Below are 22,887 nucleotides of genomic sequence, written 5' to 3'. Positions count from 1 at the left end.
AGGCAGGTACTCGCCATCGTGTCACTGAACTGGGAGATATTAAATATGAGCTGCAGCCCACACACGGGCCCTAAGTTTCAGGGTTCTGATGACGAAGAGGGATACATAGGCTTCCTCTTTCTGCAAAAGATGAGATTGAGAAAGCCTCTCTCTTCCCACGCACTGTCCCTTTCTTTACCTGTTCCTGCCCCGGAGTAGAAACTTTGAGCCCCGCCTCTCGCACGCCCAGCCCCGCCCCCGGCCCACCTGCGCGCCCGGCCTCTGACGTAAGCACGCGGCTTCAGCGGCCCGCAGGGTTCCGACTCCCGATTGGTCGGCCTCGGGCCGGCGGCGCCGCGCGCCAATGACAGCGGCCCGGGCCGGGGGGTGCCCACAGCCAAGATGGCGCCCCCGGGAGCCGGGAGCGGGTGAGCGGCGGCGGGGAAGCGGCCTGGGTCGGCCTCGGATCGCGGGGTCGGGCGTGTGCGCTCGGCCCTGCCGCCGCCCAGGCCCGGCCGCGCCATGGCCGCGGAGGGCAGCAGGCAGTTCTGGAAGAGGAGCGCCAAGCTGCCGGGGAGGTGCGCGCGGGCGGCGCGGCGGGGGCGGGGGTCGCGCGCAGGTGCCGCCCCGGCCGGAGACCCCGGCCCCCGGCTTCTCCCGGGAACGTGGGCGCCGCCGGCCGGGGCAGCGGGGGCCTCGGCGACCCTCCCGCCGGCCTCGTGCGGGCCGGGCTGCGGAGTCCGCCGGGCGGCCGGCCCGCGGCCACTCGGGCTCGGGGCCCGCGCGCGGGCGGCGCTGTCGGCCGCGGGGGGCCGGCAGTGGGCGGCGGGCAGTGGGCCGCGGGCAGTGGGCGGCGGGCAGTGGGCGGCGGGAGTGGGCCGCGGGCAGTGGGCCGCGGGCAGTGGGCGGCGGGAGTGGGCAGCGGCGTCCCCGCCCGCCGGCTCGTGTCCGTTCGCGCGGGGCAGGGCGCTTAGAGCGGGAGCAGTTTAGCCCGGGAGGCTGCTCCCTGTAGCGTTAGAACGTACGTGTGTGTGTGTGTGTGTGTGTGTGTGTGTGTGTGTGTGTGTGTGTGTCTCAGAGTGAGATGGCCCAGTGCTGACCCACAGCAGTCCCTGAAGCCTGCCAGACACGTGTGTGTGTGTGTGTGTGTGTGTGTGTGTGTCAGAGTGAGATGGCCCAGTGCTGGCCCACAGCAGTCCCTGAAGCCTGCCAGATGTATGGAAGATAGCCTGGGACCCCGTGTGTTTGTGTGCGTGTGTGCGTGTATGTGTCTCAGTGTGCGCGTGCGTGTGTGTGTGTGTGTGTGTGTGTCTCAGAGTGAGTGTGTGTGTGTGTCTCAGAGTGAGATGGCCCAGTGCTGACCCACAGCAGTCCCTGAAGCCCGCCAGACGTGTGGCGGGCAGCCTGGGACCCCGTGTGAGCGGGACCTGCAGGCTAGGCGGGATCACTTCAAAGTGACTTGCAGCTGTCAGTAGCGCTGGAGATGGCTGTGTTTTCAGATAAGCACCACTTCCTGACAACTGATTCCTTTTCCTTTCTGGTCTGGTGAACCTCAGTCTAGCTTTAACAACGATTGTCTGGGTTTTTCCATGGTGAGATCACTGAATTTTGACATCCTAGGGTTAGGGTCAGAACCAGTCGCTCCCCGTGGAAGTCAGGAAGCTGTGTGTGAGAGCCAGGACAGGGTTTTGTGCTGAGTCTTACAACAATCTTTTGTCTTCTGCATTTCCTCAGTTACACTGTAGGAACTGTTTACTTTTTTCAAAGCACTGCCTTTATGAGATAGGCAGATACTAATTTCTTTACATGTCTCTTTTCTTTCACTTGATGACTACATTTGAGTTCAGAAAGACTTGACTGTTTAGACTCTGGCCTGTGTGATCAAGCATAAACGATTTACTCAGTCTCTCTCTGGACTGAGTTTTCTCGTGTATGAAATAAAGGCAAAATACTTTCCTTAGGACTGTTGTAGTGGCTGAAATTAAGGGTTGTTTGTTTTTGTTTGGGGGCTGCAATGTTCAGGGTTGCTCCTAGTTCTGCACTCAAGAGTCGCTGCCCTGGGATCATGTGGGATGCAGGGATTAAACACGGGTTAGCTGTGTGCAAGCAAATGCCCTCCCCACTGCACTTCTCTCCAGCCCCTAAACTCCGTATTTGTATATTTCCTAGGCCAATATTAATTTAGTACATTATAGTTGCTCAATAAATACTAGTCATTATGGCTGGAAAGATTGTAAGGGGGTAAGACAGTTGCCTTGCCCGCAGCCAGCCTGGTTTGTCTGGCATAATTCCTTGAGCTCTGCCAGGGCCATTCCTGAGCATAGAGTCTGGACGAGCACCCCTGGGTGTAGCCTCCAGACCGAAATAAACAAACACTAGTTATTATTAATCCTTGTTAAAGTAAGTAAATATTTAAAATAATGTTTCTCAGTTGTTTGTTTACACTTGCACTAGGGACTCATTGTCACTGTTTATCGTAAGGCATTAAATGTTGCCGCAATTCATAATAGTTTTATTGGTTGTCAGAGAATTATTGTTCAGCTGTGTGCATGTAGCAGGGAAGCCCTAGGAGCCTCTGGTTACCGGGGAAAAGGAGAGCTCTTTGAGATAGAAAGTGTTTTGATTTAAGGGAAAACTTAGGGCATTTTCTCAAGAATAGAGTTTTGCATTTGTGCTCTTTTGGTCCTAGTGAAGGAAGGCTTTCTCCTGGGTGGGGAAGGGAACGCTGGTGGCTGTGTGAAGCTGGTCTTCTGCTCTTCTGCAGATTGAAAGGCAGGTATTCTTGTGGTGGCGGCTTCCTTTCGTTTTCTTTGTTTCCATTCAACAACCTGAAAGGCTTTTTACTAGCAAAGTAATCTAATTGAAAAATCAAATAAACATCCTTATTTTTTGGGGGGCGTGGAGTGTTAGTGGTTTCGAATCATACTTAGGCTGGAATCTTCTCCCAGTGGTACTTAGGGGACCACTCGGTGCTGAGGGTCAGATCTGGCTCTCACATACAGCACATGCACCCCAACCCTTTGAGCAATCTCTTAGCCCTAAACATTCTTTAGAACAGTAGTTTTTATTAACACACCATAAAAACTTAACCTGTTTTTTATGGTGCAAATTTTTTTTTAATTTTTTTTTTTTAGCTTTTGGGGTCACACCCGGCGATGCACAGGGGTTACTCCTGGCTCATGCACTCAGGAACTACTCCTGGCGGTGCTGGGGAGACCATATGGGATGCCGGGGATCGAACCCAGGTCGGCCTCGTGCAAGGCAGACGCCCTACCCGCTGTGCTATCGCTCCGGCCCCAGCAAATTTTTATTTTTAAGGTGCAAATCAGTAGTTTTAAGTATAGTATAGATGGTTTTGAGCAATTTAAGTGATTTCTTTCAACAGGTTTTGTGATTTATAATACTGTTAATGATGGTTTCTCATGCACATAATTCCAACACCACACCACCATCCCCAATGTACCTACCTCCATCCCCAAGAACCCCAGTGCCCTCTCAATAACTTGGCAACATTTTTATCATCCCACAAAGAAAACTTGTTTCCATTAGATTTAACTTCCTACTCCACTTTCCCTCCAACTAAGCTTTCTGATTTTATGAGTTTATGTATTCTGGTTAGTTCATATCATTAGAAACTGTGATATGAGATACTTTGTGAAATTTTTTATATTAAGCATACCATTTTCTTTTCGGGGTGGGGCAAACCTGGTGATGCTCAGCGGTTTCTCTTGGTTCTGTACTGAGAAATTACTCCTTGCCATGCTTTGGGGCCATATGGGATGCTAGGGATCGAGCTGTGACAACCGCGTGCAAGGCATGCACCCTCCCATCTGTGCTTTCTCTCTGGCCCAAGCACACCGTTTTCAATGCTTCTTCATGTTGTATCGGCACTTTGTTCCTTTTTACAGCTAAATGGTAATTCATGCTGTGTTTACACATCATTTTATTCTTTCATCAGTTGATGACATCTGTTTTTTTTTTCTATTTTTGTATTATTGTGAATAATAATACTATAAGCCAGAGAGTCTCTGGCCCGAGCATCTGGCTGTTTTCTTGGGCCATTCGGAGGGGATGGACTCCAGTTTTCCTCCCCGCCGCGAATAGAACTCCCACGGCTGAAGACCTCCAAAGCCTTAGCCACAGCCATGCTCAAGGCCCCTTTCCACACGTTTGGGCGAGCCTCACGCATGAAGGTACCGGCAGAGGAACCCAGGTGTGTGGGACCCGGGGCTGAGACTTCGAAGCCTGCTCGGATCAGGACTGGGCCTCTTCTGCCCAGATTTCCCATTTTCCAGTAGCTAGGCAGTCACACCCAGGGACTGCCCCCTGTGCCGTGTAATCCCGTCAATGGCCAACATTCAGAGACTTAAAAGCAAGCTCCCGGAACCACTTCTTATAGCTTACTTCTCCCTCTGGGAGAACCGGCAGGCTACCGAGAGTTTCCTGCCCATATGGGAGAGCCTTGCAAACTCCCCATGGTGTATTCATATGCCCAAACCAGTATCAAGTTGGTTCTCATTCCCCTGACCCTAAAAGAGCCTCCAATGCAGCATCGTTGGGAAGGACGAGCAAAGAGAGGCTTCTAAAATCTCAGGGCTAGGACGAATAGATATGTTACTGAGACCGCTCGAGAAATTTGATGATCAACGGGATGATAATGATGATGACGATGATGATGAATATTGCTATAAACATACATGAACAAGTTTTTGTGTGGATATATGGTTTCCATTCTTTTGATTATATGTGGGAATGGAATTGCTGGATGATAGAGTAAGTAGACGAATTTAAGCGCTTTTTTTAAGAACTCTCAGTTAAAATGTCCTTGTCTGTTTGCCTTCCTGTGTAAAGATAGGCGGTATAAAGTAACGTTGTGGTTAAGAATTCTCTGGAAACTCCGGCAGGACGTGAATAACACACTGCATGGTGATTATTGTCAACAACACTGTATTGTAAACTTAGAGTTGCTGAGAGGCTAAATCTTAATTGTTCGCACCACATGCAAAAACGAGAAAGAAATGGTAATTAAATGTGATAAATTACACATGATAATGTGTTAGCTAATGCTATGGTGGTAATCATATTACACTATGTAAACGTATCAGACCAACACATTGTACACCTTAGACTGCTACAATGTTATAATTTCAGTGGTATCTCCAAATAAAAAAACCAAAAGAATTCTGTCTTTGGAACCTTGAGATCGAGGCTGCAACTCTGCTGCTTTTTAGTTATGTGACTAGTAATTCAGTTACTTCTTCGTGCCTCAGTCATGTCACCTGTAAAATGGTGACAGAGTAGGCCCCATTTAAGGTTGTCTTAACCTTAAGGCCACCAGAGAGATACTTTGGGGGAGGGAGAGTAGGCTTTTGCCTTACATGTGGCCAACCTGTGTTCGACCCCCAGCATGGCTGGGAGTTACCGCCCCCACCCCCAAAAGTACTACAGGATGTGTCCCAAAACCCTCTCCCAACTACAAAAACATAAGGTTGTTAATGAGGATTAAATGAGATAATGTGTGTGTGTGGGGGGGTGGGCGGGATTGCTGAGGAAATGGCCAAGAGGGTAGTAGAGTGCATGGTTTGCCTGCAGGAAGCCCAGGTTTGATATCCCCAGTACTGGATGTTCCAAGAGCACTGAGCTGGGAGTAGCTCCTGAGCACTACTGGGTTGTGACCCCAAAACAAAATAAAAAGGACCAAAGCATTAGATGCTTGCCTTGTATGTCGCTGGCCCAGGTTTCATCCTCATTACCACATATACGTCCATGAGCACCACCTGGAGTGATCCTTGAACATGGAGCCAGGAGTAAGTTCTGAACACCACCAGTGTAGCCCCAAAACACCACTACCATCACAATCATCAAAACCCAAATTTTAAATAAATGAGATAATGTATAGAGTGTTATGTGGAATTAATATTCAGTGCAATAATACTAACTTTAATACTAACTTTTACAAAAGCAAGAGTTGTGATTATGGTAGCTTCTATTCTTATGTTTCTCCCCCTTGATTTAGATTTGGATTCTTTAACTTTGTCCACTTTCAACTTCTTTTGCGGGGGTGGAGCACACCTGGTGATGCTCAAGGGTTACTCCTGGCTCTGTACTTTGAAATTACTCCTGGCAGGGCTTGGGGAACCATATGGGATGCCCAGGATCGAATCCAGGTTGGCTACATGCTAGGCAAATGCCCTACCCACTGAACTATCTCTCTGGCCACACTGTAAACTCCTTTCCATATAAGAAAAGTTTAGTTTGGTTTGGGGCCCATACCTGGCGCTGCTCCAGGACTACTCACAGCAGCTCAGGGGTTTTTCTTCTGGGAGTCCTTGGGGGACCATAAAATGCTTTGGATTAAAGCATGCAAAGCATTCATTCTCTCCAGCCTATTGAGGTATCTCTTTGACCTTCTGAGGAAAACAAATTTTTTTAATAAATGTAGCCACCATGATTTCCAGTCCTGTTAATAGTGATGTTTCAGACATTTAGTGTTTACACCACACCTGCCACTGAGCTGTCAGCCGGCTCCCCGCCCCGCCCCACTGTCTCTGATCCACTTTCAGCCCTGCCCCACGCACCCCCAGTTCTGTAGTCCAACTCAGCGTCTATTGTCATTGACTGTTTTTTATTCCCTCACTATGTTTCTTATACTCCACATGTGAGAGAGATGATTTGGTATTTGTCCTACTTTTGACTCACTTTGCTCAGCGTGATGTCCTCTAGTTCCACTCATGGAGCAGCAAACTGCAGGATTTCATCTTTATTATTATCTGAGTAGATCTTGTTATGTATACATAACCACAGTTTTTAAAAAAGTTCTACTAATCTCTTCTTGGCACTTGAGTCGTTTCAGATCTCGGCATTGTGAATAGCATACAATGAACATAGCTGTGCAAATACCTTTTTAGATTCATGTTTTCATGCTCTTGGGGCAGCTGCGAGGAACGTGGAGGTTTTGGTAGTACCTTTGTGAGAAGTCTCCTGTTGCTTTCCTTAGAGACAGAGCCAGACAACATTCCCACCAATAATAAAAGATGATCTTCCCGCCCATTCTGCTAGCCCTGTTTCCAGTCTTCTTGATGTGTGCCAGTCTCACTGATGGGATGTGATACTTGATTGTGGTTTTGATTTGTGTTTCCCTGAAAAGTGATGAGAAGCACTTTTTCAGGTACCTTCTCCTTTGAGGAAGTGTCTGTTCATCTCCTTTTCCGTTGTTTTTGATGGGGTTAATTTTTTTTTTTTCTTTTTGGGTCACACCTAGCAATGCACAGGGGTTACTCCTGGCTCTGCACTCAGGAATCATCCCTGGCGGTGCTCAGGGGACCATATGGGATGCTGGGAATCGAACCTGGGTCTGCCTCATGCAAGGCAAACGCCCTACCTGCTGTACTATTGCCTCAGCCCCAACATGGGGTTAATTTTTTGTTGCTGTTGCTAGCTGTCATCTTTGGTTCTGTGTTGTAGAGGCATCTTCATTTGATGTGATCCCATTTGTTTATTTTTGCTTCTGTTTTCTTGGCCAGTGGCATTTAGTCTTTGAAGATGCCTCTGGAGACAGCTTTACGGAGCGTTCTGCTACATATGTATTCCTCTGAGTATTTATGGAATTGACACCCGAAAACTTTTATACCATATGCCTGGGTGTACAGGAATGTAAATCAAACATTTCCTGATAATCATTCATAATGAGATTTGTTTGAAAATGATTCCCACCTTAAGTTTTGGTGGGCTGGAGCGATAGCACAGTGGTTGGGCTTTCGCCTTTCATGCAGCCAACCCGTGTTCGATTCCTCCGCCCTTCTCGGAGAGCCCGGCAAGCTACTGAGAGTATGGAGCCCTCGTGGCAAAGCCTGGCAAGCTACCCATGCGTATTGGATATGCCAAAAACAGTAACAATAAGTCTCTCAATGAGAGACGTTACTGGTGCCCGTTCAAACAAATCGATGAGCAACGGGATGACAGTGACAGTGACAGTGAAGTTTTGGTATCCCTTATGGGAACTGGATGAAGTCTAGTTTAAGAACCTCATGTATGTAGGCTGATCTCAAAGGGCTCCAAACTTAATTGATCTACTCCCCCTTTTTAGAAAAAAAAATCACTTTATGCCTTCTCCCCCAAATATACCTTCTCTAAACCAACAAATATAGCACCCCCAGCTACCCCTGACTCTCTTGGGTCCTGGATTGTTCCAGCTCCCCCTGAGGGATGGAACCCCCATACTGGGAACCACCTGAGATCTGAGAAATTGAATAGCTTAGGAAAGTGTTTCTTACCGTTTCCTAATCCAGACTCTCAGGGTGGCCCTTTTGGCCTTGTTTCCTTCCTTGTCTCCTGTCATGTGGTGGTGTCTAATCTCTGACCTTGCCACCTCCTGCCCTGCCCTGCGTGTGGCCTAGTGGAATACTCATCCCCGCCATTCAGAGACATTGATCTGGGGCTGGAGAGATAGTCCAGCACACAGGGCCTTTGCCCTTGACCCAGGTTTGATTCTTGGCACCCTTTGTGGTCCCCTGTGCTTGCCAGGAATCATCCCTGAGCACAGAACAGTTTTGGGTGTGGCCCGAAGACCAAAGAAAGGAAGAAACATTGCTTTAGAGAGCCTCCAGTGAGTCCTGGGGAGGCAGGAACCACCTATGGGACATAGCAGACGGTTGGTAAAGTCATAGAGACCAGTGCAAGATTGCTGTGAGCCTCAGCTGTTTATTAGTGGTGAAGATGATTCTGAGCGATGGTTCTTTAATGTTTGTGAGAACATCTCATTAAAGCAAAGATTTCCAGGGCTGAAAGGGCTGGAGCATGTGCTTTTGTTGTTGTTTGCTTTGTTTTGGGGCCACACCTGGTGATGCCCAGGGGTTACTCCTGACTCTGTACTCAGGAATCACTCTTAGTGGGGTTCTGGGGGCCATATGGGATGCTGGGGATTGAACCCAGTCTGCTCTCCACCGTACTGCCCCTTACCCCGCGGGAGTACGTGCCTGTATGCGGGAAGCCAGCTTCCATCCCCAGCACTGCATGGTCCCCCCCCAGCCCCCCCAGCCCCACACGAAGATTGCCAGGCCCCACTGCCCTGGTTTCAGATTCAGCTGGTCTGACTTGGGACCTGAGCAGTTAAGCACCTAACAGGTTCCCACGTAGGCAGAACTATTGGGGACAATCTTGGTTCCCATTGACAGAGCCACGAGGACAGTGCCACGTGGCTCAAGGCGTCTCACATTTGACATGCCTGGACTCCTGGTTCCCACGTCTTCCACTTTCCCAAAAACATCCTTCTGTCTCTCTCAATGATTCCACTGGTCACTGGGTTCTTCATCCCCAGATCCTACTGTCTGGTTTTTCTCTTCCCCTGCCTGTCCTACCCAGCTCATCAGTGAGTCCGGTAGCTCATGGGAGCATCCTGCAGTCAGCCCAACTGGGTCGGCCTGAGTCCTTCTGGCCGTGGGGCTGCTGTCACCTCCTCATTGGTCTTCCTGCTTCTCTTTTGCAGACCTCCCTCACTAGTTATTGGAATCAACTCCAAACTTTTTCAATCTTCTAGGTCCTTCCTGCTCAGAAAGATAAACCAAGTTAAGACTTTGATATTTATCACAAGATGGTTGTGCCACTCTTAGATTTGCATTTAGGAACCTACCATTCTGGCCGCCGCAAGGTAAAAGAGTTGGGCCTGTTTTCAGTAGATGGGAGTGGGGACACACAGGTGGTTTATTGAACGGGTTAACTCCTGAGTGTTTTGGACTACGGTTGTGTCACACCTCCGGCCTTTGTCTCTGAACACCAGGCTGTCCCACCAGTTACTGGACAAACACCCTCCCCTCCCAACACATGCACGCGCGCGCGCGCACACACACACACACACACACACACACACACACATTCCTCAACACTTCATCCCCTCAACACCTCCAGCTTCCTCGTCACACACAAGAGCAGACTGAGTGTAGCTCTAGTCCCCTCAGTCCGTAGACAGGGCAGCAAGATGATGTGGACTAAGACGGGATGAAGAAGCGAGCTCAGAATATCTGGAAGATGCAGTAAACCATTGGATTTGGGGAGTGAGGGAAAAGGAATGGCAAGGAGGTGTCACAATCTGATTGATAGTTTCTGGCTTTGACAGTCAGGTAAGAGGGTGGTGTCACTGACTCGGAGAAAGGGCCAAGTGTCAGGGCAGTGGACTTAAATACTCCACGCTCCGTTTCCCTATACAGGGAATGAGAGGTTTCCACTCAGTGGGCTCTAGAGCTCTTAGTTCTGAGTTGAGTGACAAGTTTAATTGTCCCAACTCCAAGTCGTGCCATGGGATATTTCGTGCTGGCTCTCTCTCACACCAGGCGTGATTGATGGGGTGGGCTGGATAGGATGGGGTGGGGGGGCAGCTGGAAGCAGCAACTCCTTGGCATTACCAAGCACTGCTTTCTGTTTTTATTTCCACTAGGTATATATTACTTTTGTAATCAGATAAACTTCCAAGTGGAAGTGGTGAAAACACATGGTTGAAGGAGATGATCAAGAAATAGTTTCCCAAGCCAGAGATTGTAGAATTCAGTGCCAGGCTTACTGCAGGTTGGGGGAAGTGACTGTCTCCAAATCATTTGGCATAATAGCACATATTCTTGCCTCGGGTCCTTACTAGCGTCTCCCCTTCCTGAAATCTCTGCTTGGGGGGACACCTCCTGGTGGATCTCATCCAGCGCAGGGGTGTGGACACTGGCAGGGAACGTGTCCACAGCCCTTGGCCGCAGGCATAGTGGCGCCAGCTCTGGCTCCTCTTTTGGGAAGGCAAGTATTTATTTTTCAGATCAAGAAACTCCTTTTTTTTTCCCTAAGCATTTAATGAAGTTGACTAAAGTCCATTTGAATTACTTGGGAGCCCATGTATTTTAAGCAGTTTTGTGTGTGTGCGGTAATAATGACTGAATCTCATGGTAGACATGGCATCCTGGCCCCAGCCTGTCTGGGCAGGTATGCTACAGCCTGTTCTTAGCTTGGAAGTGTCTTGCTGATAATGAGTGGGAGATACTGAATCATTACTCACGCAGCGCAGGTCGCTGGTGCTGGAAGTCGGCCATCAAGTGAGTGTGTGAACCCGAATCAGTCACCAACATGCTGGACTTGAAATTGGCTCGTTCCAGTCCCATGTTTGCTTAGCAGCTTTGTCGGCATTAAGCAAACACCTGTTGACGGTCCTCCCAAGCACTGTGCCAGCTCCACGAGCCAGCGTGCCCATCCGTCCTGCCGAGTGCGTTTTAGCAAGAGAGTGGCGGGCGTGCAGGGGTGTTTGCTCTGTCCTAGGCTCCGGTAGGCTCATGTGTGGCTTGCTTTTCCCTCTCTGCAGGCAGTGGGATCCACCAGCTTTTCGGGCTAGGGAGAGAAGCAGCAGCTTCAGCAGAGCCGGAGGGTTTGTGGAGTCCCTGTCTGGTCACCTGAGCGTTGAGTGCCTGCTGGCATGTGCTGCCAGGTGGCTGGGACTGTCGCTTCGGCCCGGAGCCAAGTGTCTGTGTGGCACCATCACTCCCCCGGGGGAGGATGTTAGTGTTAGTGACTTTCTGGGTTTTCCATGGAACATATGTTACATTCGTGATGCGAAAAGCTTAAAAGTGGAGCTGGATGGAAAACACTGTTTAGCGAGATACGCAGGGTGTGGAGTGCTGGGTGTGGGGTGCCGTCTCTTCTGACAGGTTTTGAAACATTCCAGGTTGGACGTTGCTCACGGAGGAATGAAAATACATGAAAGCATAGCAACCGACGGGAAGGCTTTCAGACCTATTGGCGATTCCCTCTTGGGGAGAAAGGGGGCCGGGCTGGGCACAGAAATTGTGGATTCAGTCACCGAATGCTTAATTTTTGTTGTTGTTTGTTTTGCTTTGAGGCCACACCTGGTGCTTCTCAGAGGCCGTTTCTGGTTCAGTGTTCAGAAGTGACCCTTGGCAGTGTGGGGGGATCATACATGGTTCTGGGGGCTCGAACCAGGGTCATGGGCTGCAAGGAAGCCACTGACCCTTACCTCCTATACTGTCTCTCCAGCCCGCCCCCCATGCTTAATTAATTGATTTTTTGAAGAAAGAAATATGACAAATATTAACATTTGTGAAATTGGAGTGATAGGTTTTTGGATGTTCATTATAGTCTCTGTAGTTTCCCTATATTCTCTATAGTTTTGTATTTGAAACTGTCGAATGCTTTTTACACTTGTGTCAGGGCCAATGTTTTTTAAATCTGTATTTGAGAGATCAGCCAGGCAGCCATGAAGTTAATATTTAAAGTATCATTCACAATTTAGAGTCAAAAGAAGTCGTAAATTTAGTGTAATGTCTCTAATATAGTTCTAAAAAATATTTTGTTAAATAAAAATGTAAAAGCAAAAGTGAAGGTGAAAATTGCTTTTGAAAATGGAGAGGGAGAAGAGCCCAGGTTGGTAATTAAGGTCACAGGAAAGGTCAGAGCAAGACCGGCTGAGAGCTGAGTTTGGTGGCGATGAGAAGTGCCAGGAAACCGAGTGCTCAGCTTGCGCGGTTCCCTCTGGCCCCTCTGCCTCCCCCAGTCTCTGTGCTCAGCTTGGCTTCTCTTCCTTTTCTAATTTCTTGCTTGTTCTTTTTGAGTTCTAGTAAGTTGATTAATTCAGTTCCATCACGTGTTCCAGATACAGTTGGGTTAAAAAATATGGTAATGAATTCAGCTTATGCTCTGATGCCCTCGATAATGAGTTTATTTTTCATTTATTTTGGTCTTTCTGGCTGTGCCAGTGAGTTGGGTTGATAGAAAGTCTACCTAGTTTCTGAGATATCTTTTCTGGGCAGTAATTGGTAGCTTTGATCCTTACTCCTTTACAATTAGGGCTGCTTTTGTTTGTTTTGGGGCCACTCTCGGTGGTGCCTGGGCTCCTGGCTCTCTGCTCAGGGAACAGATGGGGTGCTGCGGGTTGAACCCTGGCCGGCCGCATGCAGGGCCAGTGCCCTCCCCACTGTGCTATCACTCTGCCCCAAGGCTGCCTTTTTTCTCCCCGCATGAATTATTAGCAGGCCATGGTATTCTTTTAGGAGAGATTCTAAAGGCCTCTGACTTTCCCTACTCAGTCAGGGAACTTAAAGCGGCCTGTCAGGATCTTCCTGAAGAGTTTATTCTCTGATCTCCATGTTTAGTTACAAAAAGGCTTGAGGACTTGAAGAGTTTAGTCGACTCATTTTAGCATATTTGCAGGCATTGAATCAATCGCTGGCCTTGGTGTATTTGCATTTTGTTTTGTCTGACCCTTCTTACAGCCGTACTTCCCTTATTCTTTGATCTCTTTTTGTCTCTCCTTTTCTTCTGGGCAATAACTTGACCTAATACAAAATATTTTTGTTAATTTTCACGGATACATGTAATGGTGATGGTTTGTTTATAAATTACCTAATAACTTTCCCGAGAAGTTTAGGGAATAGAAATTCTTACAGCTGACGTAGCTGTAAGCCTGGGACAGCCGTGGATGAAAAGCGCCCGCTCTGTGAGCATGTGATGAAGGCTGCGACCCCGCCTGTGGGCCCTGCAGCTGGGAGTGACCCAAAGGAGTCCCGCAGCCAGCCCTGGGGGAGCAAGCAGCGGTAGTGCAGGCTCAGCAGGGAGAAGCAAATTAATGTTTACAGAGTACATTTGAGAAACAAAGTTTGTACACAAGAACTTTTGGTAGACATCCCATGAATTGGCTACATTTTATTTGAAAGCAACTTTAGGCTCTATCACATCTGTGATATTTAAGTACTTGATCTTGGTAAACTTGTTCCCCCTCCTCCCTCTCCCACTTTCTCCCCTCCTCCTAGCTTTGTGTTCCGGATTTCTTCTGGCAGGCTCGGGGTGGGAGTCACACGTGGCCATGTGCAAAGGTCTACCACACGGGGGACAGGTGCCCTACCTGCTGTATCATCACTCCAGCGCCTGCTTTCTAAATATTGGAAAAGAAATTATAACCGTTTGAGAGTATAGAGGGTAAGGCGCATCCCGCTGCCCCCAGTTTGAATCCCAAGTACCACATGTAGTCCTGGAGTCCCACCGGAAGACGTCCCTGAGCCCAGAGCCAGGAGTAGGAATGGTCCCTGAGCACCACTGGGGAAGGCCCCAAAACAAACAAATAAAGCACATGCCAGGAGCTGGAGAGCTTGAAGAAAGGTTCTGCCTTGCACACAGCAGATCCCAGGTTGATCCCCAACACCTAATAGAGACCCCGAGCACAGAGCCGGAAACAGCCCTCGAGTAATACCACCAGCTATGTCCCCCAAACTGTGAAATATTTAAATTACAGAAATGGAAGAGAGGAAAAAAACCAACATTTCTTGGTCAGGAAGTTGTCCCGGGCTGCACCGATAGTATAGCGGTGGGGTGCTTGCCTTGCATGCGGAACACCACCAGGAGGTCTTTGAACAGAGTTGGGAATAAGCCCTGAGCACCACGACATGTGACCCCAAAAAGGAAAAAATAAGCAGTGTGTCTCAAGGCACTGGAGGGTAGTACAGTGGGTAGGGCACCTGCCTCGCCTGTGGCCAGTCAGGTTTGATCCCCGACGTCTCATTATGGCTCCCCAAGCTCGCCAGGAGTGATTCCTGAAGAGAGAGGCAGGAGTAAGCCCTGAGCTTTGCTGGGTGTGAACCAAAAACAAGCAAATAAATAAATAAAAGCATGTGCTAAGTAGCATTCGAATAGTGGGAAGATCTTATTCTCTGCTAGTATTACCACCTGCCAGGAGTTGTGCTAAAGGGTATTTCCCACCTTAAGTTTGCTTAATTTCTTTGTGAGAAAGGTGAGTCATGTACATGGTGCCCTTTCAGAAAGACACAGAGAGTCTTGACTCCCTCGCCTGGCCTTCCAGCCTTCTGCTCGGAACCATGTCTCCAGCCTTGGGCAGTCCTGCAGAGATACACTGTAACACAGAGAGCCAATCATATGTACATATGTGAATGTTTTAGTTGAAAGAGTTTTTACCAAAATAGTGACATATTGTACATGCAGTTCTTTTTTCAGTGAATATCTTTGTTTTCTGTTTAGGAAACTGTCTCTTTCTTTTTATTTTTTTGGCAGGATGGGCGCCCCCATGCAGTGGTGCTCAGGGCTCACTCTGGCGGGGCTCAGGGGACCATATATGGTTCCAGGGGTTGAACCCGAGTTGGCCGTGTGCAAAGCACTGCCCTGTGCACAGTGCTGTTGGCCGGCTGCTGCCTCCTGTTTGTGTAGGTTTCTGTTGCTGTGGCTTCGGCTCACTCCCCTCTCTGCACTCAGGAATCCCTCCATGCAGGACTCAGGGGACATTTGGAATGCGGGGATTCAGCCTGGGTGGGCCACATGCAGGGCAACTGTTGCTCTGGCCCCTGCCTTGCTTTCTTAAAAGCATGGGGTTAATTTATTAGCCTATTTCTGTTGATATGAATCCTTTTTCTTTGAATAGGTAAACTTAGCCCATTTATATTTACTGGAAAAAACTGATGTGTTTGATTTTAAGTCCAGTTATAACACACACACACACACACACACACACACACACACACACACACACACACACACACCGTTTTTTTTTTTTTTTTTAAATTTATTTATTTTTAATTAGAGAATCACCGTGAGGGTACAGTTACAGATTTATACACTTTTGTGCTTATACTTCCCTCATACAAAGTTTGGAACCCATCCCTTCACCAGTGCCCATTCTCCACCACCCGTAAACCCAGTGTCCCTCCCACCCTCCCCAATCCCATCTCCCCCCCACCCCACCCTGCCACTGTGGCAAGGCATTCCCTTCTGTTTTCTCTCTCTAATTAGCTGTTGTGGTTTGCAATAAAGGTGTTGAGTGGCCGCTGTGCTCAGTCTCTAGCCCTCATTCAGCCCGCAACTCCCTTCCCCCACATGGCCTTCGACTACAATGTAGTTGGTGATCGCTTCTCTGAGTTGACCTTTCCCCGGAACGTGAGGCCAGCCTCGAAGCCATGGAGTCAACCTCCTGGTACTTATTTCTACAGTTCTTGGGTGTTAGTCTCCCACTCTGTTATTCTATATACCATAGATGAGTGCAATCTTTCTATGTCTGTCTCTCTCTTTCTGACTCATTTCACTCAGCATGAAACTTTTCATGCCCATCCACTTGACTACAAAATTCTGACCTCCTTTTTTCTAACAGCTGCATAGTATTCCATTGTATAGATGTACCAAAGTTTCCTCAACCAGTCATCCGTTCTGGGGCATTCGGGTTTTTTCCAGATTCTGGCTATTGTAAACCACACACCCCGTTTTTTTTTTCTTTTTTTTTTTTCAGTTTTTTGTTTGGAGGCCACACCTGGTGGTACTTTGGGCTTTCTCCTGGCTCTGTGCTCAGGTATCACTCTTGGGGGCCTTGGGGGTCAGTATGTTTCAAGGACTAAATTGGGGCCAGCCTTGCGTAAAGCAAATGCCTTACCTGCTGTATTACTTACTTGTCTGGCCTCCAATTTTGTTTTTGGTTTTTTTTGGTCACATCCAGTGATGTTCAAGGGCTCCTCCTTGCTCTGCACTCAGCTGTTACTCCCGGCAGAGTTTCGGGGACCATATGGGATGCTGGGGATCAAACCGATGTTGGCTGTGTGCTAGCAGTCACCCTATCTGCTGACCTATTTCTCTAACCTTGGTCTTCAATTTTTAATATTTTTTTTAAAAGCCTTTCACACTGAGGCTGGAGAGGTGGTACAGGGGTTAAGGCGCTTGCTTTAATTGCATCTGACCCTGATTCTATCCCCAGCACTACATATGGCCCCTTAAGTACCTCCGGGAATCACCCTTGAGTACAGAGCCAGGAGCTCTGAACACCACTGAGTGTGACCCTAAGAAATAATTTTTTAAGCTGGTGGCATGCTGATCCTCAGAGGGCTGAAGCACAGGGTGCAGCTGTCCCAGGTTTGTTTGTTTTTAATGTTTAACTTATATTTTCATAAGGTAGGTCACATTAATTATTACATTCAATCTTTCAACACTAATCCCACCACCATTACACTTTCCCACCACCATTATTTCGGATTCTCCCACCACTATTCAGGCCTGCCTGCCACAGCAGATGCTAGATAATTTATTTTCTATTTTTTGTTATGAATATCATGAGAGCTCCTGGAACCCTAAAATTGTAAATGGTTAAAATAAATAAATAAATAAATAAAATTGTAAATGGTTGGGGTCGGGAGACATCTCTGCAGGGAGCTCATCCATCCCGAGATTCACTCGGGAGTCTCTCGATCAAGGCCATGACTCGCTTAAATATGGCCCGGAGGCGGAGTTTTCAGCCCCTGCTCCCGCTACCTGGGATTTTCTTTTCTTTTCTTTTTATTGAATCACAGTGAGATAGTTACAAGCTTTCATGTTTGGGTTACAATCTCAAACACCCATTCTTCCACCAGTGCATGTCCCCCCTCCCCCCAGTTGGTGGGCACCAGGGCTTATCTGGAGTGGGCGGAGAGGGGCCCCCGCTCCATCTGAGGTGCCCGGTGAGACCTCTGGCGAGCTGCTGAGTGCCCCAGGTTTGACTCCTGGTATCTCATAGACCTGCAAGCACTATCCGCGGTGGCAGCAAACGGAAACGCGGTGCAACGGAATAGTGAAATTAAGAAGCAAGAAAGAAGTTTGTTTCGGGAGTGTGTGTGCTCTGCTGACTTGGAAGGATTTTTTTCCCCCTTTTTGTCATGAAGTTTTGTGGAGAGGCCTCCCGGGTGGTGCTCCCAGGGGTCTTCAGGTCATGGTGCTGGGGGATGGGGTGAGGCGTGTGATGCTGGGATTGGGCCCCAGTTGTTCAGACTTGGGGCACCCTGAGCTACCCCCCAGCCCTGGGGTTACACTTTGAAATCTGACTCAATGCCGTATTCCCTCCCTTAATGACCTTTCCTATGAGCACTCATGAAATTAATAATTGTATTTATTGCCCTTTTCCACCTTTTAATTATTTTTAAAATTTCTCTTAAATATACATATGCTTCTACTAATTGAACTATTAGCTTTATGAATATTTTGAGTGCAAAGATGAGGATATCAGTGCATATTATTACTTCCTTTTCCTGCATTTCATTTTAACATTTGTCAATTTTACTATTTTGTAATTCTCTTCTGTAATCATGTAGCTTTAGCTTTAAGGCTCAGTTGTGTGACTAAACCATTCCCTTGTTCTCTGCCAGTCCTCTTTTGGTTTTGGTTTTGTTTGGGGACACGCCCAGATGTACTTAGGGCTTACTCCTGGCTCTGCACTCAGAAATCCCTTTCAGCAGTTCTGGGGACTGAACCCCGGTTGGCCACATGCAAGGCAAGCTCCCTACTTGCTGTTCAGTCTCTTCCTGCCTCTGCCAGTTCTTTTGGCATGTTTTGTGTGTTTTTTTTCTCCACTTATCTCATTGTCAATTTAAAATATTTCTGTATTGGTTTCTTCCAGAGCTATTGAAGCCATATGCCCTGAGTTCTCATATGTTAAAGCATGTTTATTTATCATGTTTGTGTTTAAACAGCAGTTTGGTGTGATGTAATTGTTCTCAGGTCCTTTCATTTTGCTCTGAGGAGACCAGCATTAGGCAGTGCTCAGGAGTCGCTGCTGGCTCTTTGCTCAGGAGTAACCCTGGGCAGTGCTCTGGGGAGCATGAAGCAAGCTAGGGTCAGCTGCACTCAGGTCAGGTGCTTTACCTTCAGTACTGGCTCTCTGGCAGGTCATTCCTTCGCAGTGTGAAATATTACACAGCAAATCATGCAAAAGCAACCATGTGCAATGGTAGTGATGACTCATCAGTGACACCCCAGAAGTGGACTCCCTGGAAATCCGTTTACATCTGTTCCCTGTCACTCCCTTTCTCCTCCTCCTCAGAGATCACCAAGTCCTTTTTACTTACAATGTATGCTTTCTTATCATCCAGCTTTCTTAAGATGCTACTCTGCCCCTAAACAATTAACTTTGAGACTAGATCACTCTACAGTCTCTGCAGCATTTACCCTTTGTCCTTTGCATGTTCTGCTCGCTGTGGTATTTATGAGTCACGTTGCCACTCACAGCCTCCCACCTGTCTGTGTTGCTCTAAAGTCCAGCAAATGGACTGCTCCAGTTTATTCCTGGTGGGCTGTTGGTGGGCTTGGGTTGTTTCTAATCTAAGACTGAAAGGAACCGTGATGAGGGCGCGGGAGACAGCTGCAGAGCCCGAGTTCAATCCCTGGAACTGTTCACTCCCGGGTTGGCCTGGTGGCCACTGACCAGCACTGGGTGGTCCTGGTGGCGTCAGCACCACTCGGCCCGAACAGCCCGTCACCGGCAGGGGCGTCTCAGAGCATTAGGTCTTCACCTCTCAGTTCCCAGCAATTAAAAATAAAAGTTTTGCATATGTTTTCAAAAGCACATATTTCTGTATATTATTCTTAGGTTAGAGGGATAGCTTCCACACAAGAAAAGGGTTTGGGGGTGGCTCAGTGGCCACATGGTGCCTGTCTCACAAACGTGAGGCTAAGAATTGGTGCCCAGTGCTGCCCACATGTGCGCGGGTGGCCCTGGTGACTCTGGAGTGTGGGACAGAGCGTGGGGTCTCTAGCGCCCCACAACCAGTGATTGCGCAAGCAGCTCTGCAGGGAAGAGCCCCCACCCGCCCCAGCCCCCTGCTAAACGGTGAGCATCACAGCCGAGCAGGTGTGTGACCCCGCTCGCTGGAGCAGTAGCAGCAAAGAGAAGGGAAGGAAGACAGTTTTTAGTCTATTAAAATGCTGGGTCTTCACGCTTGCTTATATCTGTCTTCTTGGGTAGGGCCAAACATCTGAGGTGGGTGTGCCATTGTGCACCACTAATGGCTGTGTGTGAGAATTCTTTGGCTCTCACCTAGTGCCGTTTCACTGCCCCTTAGCCCAGGTGTTCCTTTGGGTTAGTGAATGTTCCCATCTTACAGTTTCTTGTTTTACAGATGGGAAAACAGGTTCAAAGAGGTCACGTTACTCAGTGCCAGTACACAGATACTGAATGCCAGCACTGGCATCTGAACATGGTCTCTGGGGTTGGAGAGCTTGGACAGTGGTCAGCCACTTGCCTGGCACACAGCTGACCCAGGATCTATCCCTGATACTACCCTTGGGTGCTGCCAGGAGTGATCCCTGAGCGCAGAGAGCACCAGTGGGTGGGCAACCCAAACAAGCAAAAAAGTAACATGTCTGAATCTGCTGTCCGAATCCAAAGCCTGTTCTTCACAGCTCTGACTCCCCAGCCTTCTCGGGTGAGGCACAGACCCTTCTCCGGAACATTCCCAAGGACACTTCTCCACAAATAGGCTATTGCCTCGTGGCTCGGATGTGGTGCGTTCTCGGAGGCGACCTGTGTCTCAGAGACCCTGCACTTCTATTCCGCAGGTGATACTCAGCTTTCTTCCTTTTGTCTTGCTTTTAGCATCCAGCCTGTGTATGGAGCACAGCATCCTCCACTGGACCCTCGGCTCACTAAAAAGTAAGTCCGATCTCCCTGTGCATGTCTCGCTCTCAGCCTGATCGCACGCCTGCCTGGCTGAAATCACTGCCCTGTTCTAGCCCCGCTGCCCACTCGGGCCGGAAGACGAGCAGCCTGGCTTCCCACTCCTCAGTGAGTGGAGCTGCAGTGCGCAGGCAGGGCTGTGCTTTGGTCAGAAAGTCCCTGTCGTGAGATGTTGTCCAGAAACCAGATCGTTTCTGACTTCTGAACAGAGATCATCTGCTCATTGCCTCTGCTCGCCGGTATCTCCCACAGAGACTCGTTGCTATGAAATCTAAGTGATTGTGAGCTACAGGGTCCTAGATTCTCATCACCCTGGGTCCTATGTCAGAATACACACCTTTTCTTCTCCTCTCAAGTCAGCAGTGGGTACTAAAGTGTTTTGCATCCCTAGAGAAATTGTATGTCTAGTATGCACTATCAATAATTTGCCTTCCCCAGGCCAGAGTGACAGGCCGTTGAGTAGGGCATTCGCCTTGCACGCAGCCAACCCGGATTCAATCCCCATCATCCCCCAAGCACTGCCAGGAGTAATTCCTGAGTGCAGAGCCAGAAGTAACCCTGTGCAACACTGGGTGTGACCCAAAGAGCAAAAAAATACATATAAGTAACTTACCCTTCCACTCCAGTAACTTTGCTGAATAGATAGTATTCATTAGAAACCGCCAACTCTTTCACTCTGCTGTTCACCTGTTTTGCCTGTTTTGTGGCTCTCTGTATAAGGTCAGTTCCCAGCCCGATCTGGAAGCATGCCTGCAGCTCTTTTTGAAAGTTTGCTTTAGGGTTGGTTATTTTTGTGTTCGCGGCCGCGCGATATCTTATAACCTACTTCTCCCTCTGGGAGAAACTGGCAAGCTTCTGAGAGTTTCCTGCCCACATGGGAGAGCCTCGCAAGCTTCCCATGGTGTATTCATATGCCAAAGCCAGTAACAAGCTGGATCTCATTCCCCTGACCCTGAAAGAGCCTCCAATGCGGCATCATTGGGAAGGCCGAGTAGAGAGAGGCTTCTAAAATCTCAGGGCTAGGACGAATGGAGAAGTTACTGAGACCACTCGAGAAATTCGACGGTCAACAGGATGATTATGATGATGATGATGATGATGATGATGATGATGATGATGATGATGATGATGATGATGATGATGATGATGGTCAAACCCAGTGGTGCTCGGGAGTTACTCCCAACTCTGTGCTTGCACAGGTTTCACCCCTGGTGGTGCTGAGGGACCAGGCGACACTAGGCACCAAACCCAGGCCTCCTGCATGCAGGGTGAACACTTGGCCCATTAAGCTCTCTCCAGCTCAGGTGCCTGAATTCTATCAGAATCACTAAACAGGGGAAAAAACCAAACGAACAGGGAAAGAACCCCCAGAGCGAAACAAGAACGCATGTGAGGGTGAGCCCGTGAGGCAGAGGCTGTGCTCACTGTGCCGCTGTGCCCTTCGCACCTCGAGTGGCACATGGCGCCGAGGAGACATCCTGGGTGAAGGTGTGGAGCTTGGCGTTTATGGAGGCTGTGGGCTTCTCTCTGGGTCCACTCACCCCTCCCTTGGGGTAGCTCTCCTTCACAGGAACGTTTGGTTTTTCTTGTGATATTTCCATTGAGTGAGTAGAAAGAATTTCTTGATTGCCGGGTTTTGCCAGCCACAGACTCTGGTCCGATGTCAGGGTGGCGGGCGCCGTTTCCTTGCCTGCCTGTCCTCCCACCGCCACGGCTGCTTCGCTCAGGAACTGTGATTTCCTTGCCCCACTGAGAGGAGGCAGGTTCCTTAAAGCAGGCATCGGGGCTAGTTCTGCAGCTTTGAATAACTGTTTGGTGATCGAGTGCTTGGTCGGCAGCGGCTGGTCTGGTGGTCAGGTCGGCAAGGGGAGAAAAGGTCTCCGGGGCCTGGCTCCTGGGCAGGGCTTCCTGTGGCCAGAGAGAGCACTTTGTGAAGAGGGCACACGTTTTGCCTCCACTTTCATGTTTCTGCCTTTGAATGTGCTTAGTGTGGAACTGAGGGGGACCGGCCACAGAACACCAGCCAGTGCTCTGACATCACGCCTCTGTGGGCACACGTCATAGCCGAGCCATTTCTGCTCCCAGCCACCTCTGTGGATGGTGATAGACTTACCCGCTGTGTTTCAGGTGGCCCTTGCGAAGCATGCAAGTAGCACGTAACTGTGTCTGTCCAGCAGTTAGGCGGTGGGGTCTGCTTTTCCAGTTTATACTTGAGACCTTGTCTGGTCCTGTGTTTGAGACAGGTTTTGAGGAATGTCATATTCCACATGCCAGGACTCTATACTCTTGTTTTCTCACCAGTTAATGTACAAAACCACACATATTTTCACGTGTCATCTGCTAGAGCCACTATCATCCTTTGGGTCGAATTGGCACTTGGCTCTGCAGTTTGGGGGAGCACAGTCGTCCTGCATGGGGACTCCTGCACTTGACCACGGGGCAGTGTCGGTCTGCACTCGACT

The 22,887-nt window shown here is 48.8% G+C and overlaps 1 protein-coding gene across 2 annotated transcripts in view; it reads left to right on the top strand.

Annotated features, from left to right (window-relative positions):
* Nucleotides 1-358: 358 nt before the first annotated feature.
* The window catches only part of TBC1D22B (TBC1 domain family member 22B), a 70,799-nt gene continuing 48,270 nt past the window's right edge, over nt 359-22,887 (top strand). The window contains exons 1-2 of one of the 2 annotated variants that reach the window (XM_055137966.1): nt 359-557; nt 20,345-20,401. In XM_055137966.1, the coding sequence (XP_054993941.1) occupies nt 502-557; nt 20,345-20,401 (113 nt within the window). In that variant the 5' untranslated portion in view covers nt 359-501. The remainder of the gene's footprint in view (nt 558-20,344; nt 20,402-22,887) is intronic. The other variant, XM_055137967.1, reaches the window with a different exon arrangement.

Source organism: Sorex araneus, chromosome 5 (genome assembly GCF_027595985.1).
Source record: "Sorex araneus isolate mSorAra2 chromosome 5, mSorAra2.pri, whole genome shotgun sequence".
NCBI lineage: Eukaryota > Metazoa > Chordata > Mammalia > Eulipotyphla > Soricidae > Sorex > Sorex araneus.
Note: the sequence above shows the minus strand (reverse complement) of the source record. Positions and strands in the feature narration are given on the sequence as shown.